Source organism: Mytilus edulis, chromosome 13 (assembly GCF_963676685.1).
Source record: "Mytilus edulis chromosome 13, xbMytEdul2.2, whole genome shotgun sequence".
In the NCBI taxonomy this organism is placed as follows: domain Eukaryota; kingdom Metazoa; phylum Mollusca; class Bivalvia; order Mytilida; family Mytilidae; genus Mytilus; species Mytilus edulis.
In genome coordinates, this window is record NC_092356.1 from 65379928 (window position 1) to 65389251 (window position 9324).

General features: G+C 33.4%; 1 protein-coding gene and 1 long non-coding RNA gene across 2 annotated transcripts; both read left to right on the top strand.

Annotated features, from left to right (window-relative positions):
* Positions 1-208: 208 nt before the first annotated feature.
* On the top strand, positions 209-1429 carry LOC139500466 (uncharacterized). Its single transcript, XM_071289204.1, has one exon. The coding sequence runs from the start codon at positions 209-211 to the stop codon at positions 1427-1429; it is 1221 nt and encodes a 406-aa protein (XP_071145305.1).
* A 1383-nt stretch (positions 1430-2812) lies between these two features.
* On the top strand, positions 2813-6354 carry LOC139500828 (uncharacterized). The gene is made up of 2 exons (XR_011658374.1): positions 2813-2942; positions 3384-6354. It is a non-coding gene; the product is annotated as an uncharacterized lncRNA (long non-coding RNA).
* The last annotated feature ends 2970 nt before the right edge of the window (positions 6355-9324 follow it).

Sequence of the window (9324 nt, forward strand, 5' to 3'; positions counted from 1 at the left end):
CCAATTTCATGACTGTTTACTCTGCCTTACATGTCTAGAGGACCACACAAAGTGTAGAGACGTCGTTCGCATCAGCAAGTTAACCAAAGATGTCAAAACTTCCGAAAGTTTCGTCGACACTCAAAAGAGTCTATCAGACATCTTATTGAACCTTTCAAAAATACAAAGTCATCTCGAGGAAAATTTATGCGATATAAAGAAACAAAAAATGTCAATTCTCCGAAAAATAGCTCAGATGAGGGGAAAGATAAACAGCCATCTTGATAAAATCGAACACGCTCTGAAAACAGAATTAGATACAGAGGTTGATAATCAGTGCGATAACACTATTGGTGAGACTGTGGAAGACATTAAAAGAAAGAAAATAGATATAGAAAAATATCAGCAACAAATGGATGACCTGAATAAATATGGATCAGATCACCAAACGTTGTTTAGCTTACGGGAGATAACACCAAAGGCGGATACCTTCGATCAGTACTTACAGACATTAGTTGACGATAGTAGCTTGAATAGAGTGTCGATTGCATGCAAAATTGATAGAAAGATTTCAGGATTCATTAAAGAAGTAGCAAGTTTAGGAACAATTCAGGTGCAGAAAATTCCGATAAACCTTAACTTAAAAAGATTAAAGGACAAACAGGCACAGTTAGTAGGTGTTAAAAACAAATCTATTAATGATATCAAGCTCAAGTTGGTGCAAACTATCAAACTAGATGCAAGTGTCACCGGATGTTGTTTTCTTCCTGACGGAAAAATTGTTCTTTGTGATCGTTCACGTAATAACTATCTGAGAATATTACATCCACATGGAGCATTGATGTTTGAAACTTCAATGTCGCCCAGTTTTGCTTTTGATGTAGCATATATTGATGACAAAACTTTGGCTGTATCATCAGACAACAGCCAAAACAAGCAAATAAATATCATCAACATAAATACAAAGGCAATAACGTCCATCCGTACTGAAGATATATGTCATGGAATTACACATAAAGATGGATCACTAATAGTTTGTGTTAAAGGAAAAGGAATCCAAAGTATCAATATCCAAAATGAGAAAAGTACTACGATTGTACCATGTGATTTAAGTCATTATTCATTTATTGTTTCCAGTGACAATAAACTATTCTATACGAACAGAAAAGACAACACCGTAACATGTTGTGATATGGCAGGTAATATTATCTGGACATTTAAAGACGAGAATGTGTTGACGGATCCTCGTGGTATAGCAGTTGATAGTACCGGAAATGTTTATACTGTCAGTTACGATAAACATACACTAATTGTGCTGTCTGCCGACGGACGAAAAAGTCGACAACTCTTATCAAAAGACGACAGACTTCACAATCTGAATGCTTTAGATTATGACAAAAGCAGAAATCGTATTTTTGTTTCAAATCTTGTCTGGCAAAACAGCTGTTAGACGTCAGAGTAATCTCGGACTAGATCGGGGTGACTATAATAAACTACGTTATATGTTTTTGTTTAACTATTAACACATGAACAGTCCGACCATTCATCCTTATCGTGTTGAAAGTAATAGTATGTCCCGTTAATTAGTTTCATTGTTGGACACTTTTATTCAACGCTTAGAAAAATTAACTTAAATCACGTTCTGGAAATAGTTCATTGCATAGAAAGCAATCTCGAGCTGTTTCTTTGTGAATCATTTTAAGACATCACTAACCGTGTCATATATCTAAATAAATGACAATGTTCTTAAAATATATCATGAGAAAAAGTGTCTATTGATTTTCTTAATTGAAAAAAGATAAACAAATCAATTGAGCTCTGATGATATAAATTTAAAATTTAAATGAAAATAGAAAATTAGAAGTTGACTCTATATTTCTCTACTAAAATATGTAAAATAGCAGTTTTTTATGCTTAATCGAAAACAATAATTTCCTAAATTGTAAATCTCGTTAGTATAAAGTTAGAATATCACACGATCTAGTACACGTTTACCTATCATATGTAAAATATATTTCTTGGCTGACATTCAATGGGTGACTTTCCAATGGTAAAATCAAGGTAAATTTATTTTTTACTTTTAAAAATTCAATGTACGTGTGTGTGTGTTTGTGCTTGTGACATTTTGGAGTATAGTTTTGGTATCACTTTTTGGATAATTTCCTGGCTTTAGCCTGATCATTCTGATCGTTGAATATTGTAAAATGTTACTAGCAATGAGATTCCATGTTTATTATGTAACTATTGTGAAAATGGGCTTTATTGAAACAATAAATCCTATCACACCATTATGACTGATCCGTTGAAATAACAGTGCTGGAACTTATTGTTTATGTATTTGAGCAAAAAAGAGCGATACATAGCAACGTTTTGATTTATTTGATAGAAATATGTTTAATTCGTGTCGAGTAGTTTTCAAACGCCTATTTGAAACAAATTTCAAATGTATCCTGTATTGTGTGAAGTTTAAACAAACACATTAGGTTGCTAAGATAAACATCCTATTCTTATTATTTGATACACAACAAACTGTTCTTTGTTCTTTTCTTTTTATATATATCTTCCATATTGATGAAATGCAGCTTTTCACTTTTATGTTATTTAAGTAAGTTTGATTAATATTGTTAAATGATCCATGTCCCTATCCTTGCTAACGCGTGAAGCATAACAGTTTACAAACAAACATTTTAATGTTTATACATTTAAATACGTTGAAATGATTTTAACGATGCATGACTTATAAAAAATCAATGAATTTGTATTATTTTACTTTTCACTTTCATACCCTTTTTTATATATATACATGTCAATACATGCAATACAAATAATACTTTATTCAATTTAGCGACGCCTTATGTAAAATATTTGCAGTAAAATAGGTATACACTTTTCGTCACGACGAGGAAACCCTTAGATGTCCGTTTACTTATGGGAAATTTGCAATCCAAAAAACTTTTAAATTAGTAAGTGTTTGATTTTACCTTTAATTTTTACATAATATTTCATAAACTTGCTTTTACGTATTACATTTTTAATCTACCATCAACACTTATCTTGTGACCTCTTGCGACCTTTATTACGTATGTAGTATTGTTGCTGTTCTATAAGAATATATCGACGAGTCATCGACATTTTGTGTATTTGAAGACAGATCGTTATGCCTATCCTCATCTATTATCAACTTAACAGAAAATGTAGCAGTAACGAAATGACAAAAAACCGTGTACTATTCTAAATAAACTATATAGAAAGTTTCAAATAGCTCTTAAAAAAGTAAGATTTTCTATGATTAAGATAAACACAATGCATTCAATTGCTACTCTTCCTAGGATTGCCAATATTTTCCCGGTAAACTTTCAGAACCATTTATACTTTAAATCAAATATATCTTTCACACTTTTCAGAGATGACGACGAATCCTAGATTTTGCAGTATATGTGACCAACGCCATATCACAAAGCCCTCAAGTGATTGGTGTTCCGAATGTAACCAAGCTCTATGTACCGAATGTAAAGATCTCCATGCAATTATCAAAGCTTTACAACATCATTCTTTGGTTCCAATAGCAAACTACCTATCTCTTGGTACCTCTTTTTCTTTAGTTGAGGGACATTGTCCCTTACACGACGACAAATATCAACTGTTTTGTCAATCACATGACTGTTTATTCTGTCTTACGTGTTTAGAAGAACACACGACTTGTGAAAACGTGGTTCGTATCAGTAAGCTTACCAAAGATGTAAAAACGTCTGAACATTTTATAAAGCTAAGACGGATGTATCGGAGATCATACTAAAGTTTTCGAAATTACAAAACCATCTTGAGGAGAACTTAATTAAACTCAAGACAAAGAAAGAATCAGCACTTCGAGAAATAACTCAGATTAGAGAAAATATGAATAATCATCTAAATCAAATTGAAAGCGCTCTGAAAACAGAACTATGTGAACTAGTTGATGATCAGTGCCACCATGATATTGATATGACTTTACAAGAGGTTATAAAGGAGAAAGCGAATGTTGAACATTTCCAGCAACAGATGGAAGACCTCTGTAAATATGGATCAGATCTACAAACGTTCTTCGGCATGCGAAAGATAATTGCAAAATCTGCCACCGCAAATCAGTACTTACAGACATTGGCGGACGATGGTAAATTAGATAAAATGACATTAACCTGTGAAATCAATAAGCATATTACAGACTTCCTTGCGGATGTAAAAAGTTTAGGAATAATCCAATTAAAGACAATTCCGGGTCAGGTTATATTGGAAACTGCAAAGAATACAGAGGTACAGTTGGTAGGTTCGGGAAACAAATCTATAAGTGATTTACAGATTTCTTTTCTGATATTGCTAGTGGGTTAATTTTATGAATGCGTTCAATAAAACAGTAACTTTTTCTAGATTCTAAACCAGTTACTGCTAGCAAACTAATGCGTGTTTACATGGAGGTGCTGGATATTATTAATGTTATTTTTTTATGTGAATTGGGACACAGATTTACCGAATTTTAAGAACTATCACATAAATATTAAAGAGACTATGGCTATTGTGTTGTCCTCGATGAGATGGGGACAGTTGTGGGTTTATAGACGTGTTGTCGTATCTACACACAACATGACTACAAAATGCACCATTAACAAAGGTAGTTCTAGAAACAAAACTTTAATGACTCAGTTTAGAGAACTTTGCCGGTTGTCGGCTGCTTCCAATTTTGACATCAGAGCCAAATGTATCAGTGGTCGTAATAAAGTTATTGATGACGCCGCGTCAAGACTTCATGAACCAGGACAGTTATCAAGGCTTTCTGGTAAACTTGTGAGCCACTTATTTTATATACCGTTTACGACTATCGAGGTACTAAATCACATATTTTTTTCACTTTTTTAATTCCAGATGGAGAAACAATGGAAACACAAATGAATGTTGGAGAACAGCGTGGTTCGCTTGAAAAGCGAGGGGTGGGCTAGTTCAATTTCAGGATTTTACCATACCCATCTTAAGCCAAATTATGACCTAAAACCATTGCCAAGCACTACCAACACTGTAGAACTTTACATTGCTTTTCTTGTGGATGTGAACAACTTTGCGTTTAGCTCGATACGATCGTACTTGAACATTATTTCTGTGCTGTATAAATCGCACGACAAACCGGATCCTATTGCAAGCTGTTGGAATGTCCGACATTTACTAACTGGTGTCAAACGGGAACTTGGTACCAGTCAAAATTGTAAAACACCTGTTACGCCAGAACTGTTGTTAAGATTTAAGTCAATTTTAAATCTTGAATGTCCTATTAATATTATTTTTTGGGCTGCTTGCCTTACAGGTTTTTATGTTTTTTTGCGACCAAACAAATTTTTAGTCAAAGGTCCTTTTGATCGAGAAATCAATTTCCGAAGGGTAGATGTGCTGCCTTGAGACTGGGATATGTGTGTAACGCTCAAAATAACTAAGACGCTGCGGTTTCATTCTAAGCTTATTGAGGTAATTCTCCCTTTGTTACGGGGTCACCAGCTTTGTCCGTATGAAGATTTATCCCGTGTGCTGCCTTACCTGGAGATCCCTTAGATCCTTTATTTAGTTCGTCTGACAAAAGATGTTTGTCTTATACTGTTTGTCTCCAATGCCTTCGTTTTTTTATTACAACACCTTGGCTGTAATCCTCAAAAATATAGGGGATACTCTTTTCGTAGGGGTGCTGCCACTTGGGCAGGATCTATAGGTCTTTCAGACAGTGACAATACATTGTTAGGTTATTGGTCAAGTGATTGTTTTTACGCTATATTGATTCTAATAGAGACCAGCGTCTCAAAGCCATGACATTACCTTCTTTTTAACAACTACCCCCTTCTTGTTTGGGTTTGGGGTTATATTTTTATTATGTCATGTATCATGTACAAGGGTGGTGTTAGGTTTGGGGTTACCAGTGCAAGCTAATAAAATTGCTATTATTATATTATTGTTGTTATCTTAGACACCCTTGTCACATCTGCTTGTCAATTAGCTAGTAAGGTAAAGTGTAATTTAGGATAAATGTAGTTTTAACCACGTGTATTAGTATCACAGGGTTAGCTAGCCTTGAGACGACCTCCACTAATGCGCAGCTTCGCAGAGGTAGTGACCACATTGCATTGTGATCAGCTTCGTAAGCATGCAAGCACGTTTTTTCTTAAGCCCCGCCTACCCTCCCAGTAGTTTTACTAAGTGTGTTGTGGTATTTTGCTTTGCTTATTTTTGAATATTTTTTGTAGTTGAGTATTTGTAATACTTATTGTTTTATTGTATGGGGTTATATTTTATATTATGTCATATATCATGTACAAGAGGGGTGTTAGGCTTTGGGTTACCAAGGAAATAAAATTGCCATTATTATATTATTGTTGTTATCTTAGACAGCCTTGTTATATCTGCTTGTCAATTAACCAGTGCGGTAAATTCATACTATCAATTTATTGGAGAATTTACTGGATGTTGTATTCTTCCAGATGAAAAAAATGTGCTATGTGATTGTAAAAATAACAGTGACTGCATACAAATATTGCATTCACATGGAGAACTCATTTTCAAAATCCCAACGTCATTCAGCTATAATTCGGATGTAACACATATTGATAAACAAACGGTAGCTGTATCAACAGCAAGTACATATACTAGATGTGGACACACAATCCATAAGATTCATCCAAACCCCGGATTCATGTTATGCGACAACGCACATTTTAATGTTGTGTCGACATTCTCCTCTTATATTTAATGCGTTCCTCTCGGTTTTGGTTTGTGACCCGGATTTGTTTTTTTTCTATCGATTTATGAGTTTTGAACATCGGTATACTACTGTTGCATTTATTTATGTTGTATTCAACGGGAAGGCATCCAAAGTATCAATCTTCAAAGAGAAAAGAGTTTTTTCATTGTAAATTGTAATCTTAGTCCATTGTCTTCTATCACTTTAGTCGACAAAAGAATATTTTTTTTTTTTTTATTATTTTTATTCAACAACAAATTGCACTTTCTGCTGTTAACAATATACCTCACCAGTCCAGCATACCAGTGAAGAGTCCCTGTTTGTTAATCACAAAAGAATATTTTATACTAACCAAAAAAGAAATAGTGTGACATGTTGTGATATTGATATGAATAATATCATCTGCACGTACAGAGACACCTCTGTTTTGAAGGATCTTCGTGGAATTGCAGTTGACAATGAAGGAAATGTTTACATTGTTAGTTATAGTCAATATAAACTTGTTGTATTATCTGCACACGGACAACAACATAGGCAACTTTTATCGGAAAAAGATTGACTTTTAAAACCTTATGCTATTTGTTATGACAAAAACAAACAAATATCGTCTGTTAATTTTTAATCGAAAAAATACGGGTTTTTTGTTTGATGTAGCAACGAAATTAAACAAATGCGTGTTTTTTTTACATTGTTTGCTATTTTATCGTTTTGTTTTATTGGGTTTATTTACGATGGTATATGTGTTTTAATGAAAAACAAAAAGTCTCTCAAGTAAGTAGAGAAACTTGTGTGTAAGATGCTGGCAATTGTGTCTGCAAAATACGACCAATTCATATTTTGTTAATCTTTGCTTGAATTTCTAATTAGGATCTATACAATTATTAGTCATGATAGATAATTGTATTAGTCAAACTCTTTGATTTCTTACTTCAACACTGGTTTTCTTTTCAGCACACGTTCTGATATAATAATTCAACAGTCTTATCTTTCTGAAAATTTCTATCAATAACCATCGAATGAAACATGTTTTTTCGATCAAACGTTCAATAAATTATAAGCATGCATTGCATCAATAATTTCAGTATTATTTAAATGATCAGAAAGTTTTAACATATGATTTTACGTGTAATGTTGTTTACTTATTTCAAACTATTTTCCATCAAATTTTTAATACAAGTACACATAACACTGTATAGCCACGGTCAAATTTACCCAACCATACAGACCAACGTATTGTCTTTTGTCTGGTTAAAGTTGATACGTAGTTTGTGGACTACCATTTTATACGACCGCAAAAATTTTAATGTTTTGGTCGTATATTGCTATCACATTGGCGTCGTCGTCGTCGTCCGAATACTTTTAGTTTTCGCACTCTAACTTTAGTAAAAGTGAATAGAAATCAATGAAATTTTGACACAAGGTTTATGACCACAAACGGAAGGTTGGGATTGATTTTGGGAGTTTTGGTTCCAACAGTTTAGGAATTAGGGGCCAAAAAGGGCCCAAATAAGCATTTTCTTGGTTTTCGCACTATAACTTTAGTTTAAGTGAATAGAAATCTATGAAATTTTGACACAAGGTTTATGACCACAAAATGAAGGTTGGGATTGATTTTGGGAGTTTTGGTTCCAACAGTTTAGGAAATAAGGGCCAAAAAAGGGCCCAAATAAGCATTATTCTTGGTTTTCGCACAATAACTTTAGTATAAGTAAATAGAAATCAATGAAATGTTAACACAAGGTTAATGACCACAAAAGGAAGGCTGGGATTGATTTTTGGAGTTGAGGTCACAACAGTTTATGAATTAGGGGCCAAAAAGGGGCCCAAATAAGCATTATTTTTGCACCATAACTTTAGTATAAGTAAATAGAAATCTATGAAATTTAAACACAAGGTTTATGACCATAAAAGGAAGGTTGGGTTTGATTTTGGGAGTTTTGGTCCTAACAGTTTAGGAATAAGGGGCCCAAAGAGTTCAAAATTGAACTTTGTGTGATTTCATCAAAAATTGAATAATTGGGGTTCTCTGATATGCCGAATCTAACTATGTATGTAGATTCTTAATTTTTGGTCCCGTTTTCAAATTGGTCTACATTAAGGTCCAAAGGGTCCAAAATCAAACTTGGTTTGATTTTAACAAAAATTGAATCCTTGGGGTTCTTTGATATGCTGAATTTAAAAATGTACTTAGATTTTTAATTATTGGCCTAGTTTTCAAGTTGGTCCAAATGGGGGTCCAAAATTAAACTTTGTATGATTTCATCAAAAATTGAATAAATGGGTTCTTTGATATGCCAAATCTAACTGTGTATGTAGATTCTTAATTTTTGGTCCAGTTTTCAAATTGGTCTACATTAAGGTCCAAAGGGTCCAAAATTAAACTAAGTTTGATTTTAACAAAAATTAAATTCTTGGGCTTTTTTTATATGCTTTATCTAAATATGAACTTTGATTTTTGATTATGGGCCCAGTTTTCAAGTTGGTCCAAATCAGGATTCCATATCAAGTATTGTGCAATAGCAAGAAATTTTCAATTGCACAGTATTGCACAATAGCAAGAAATATCTAATTGCACAATATTGTGCAATAGCAATTAA

Coding starts and splice junctions, on each gene's coding strand:
- LOC139500466 (XM_071289204.1), top strand. CDS start 209: ATGTCAATTCTCCGAAAAATAGCTCAGATGAGGGGAAAGATAAACAGC.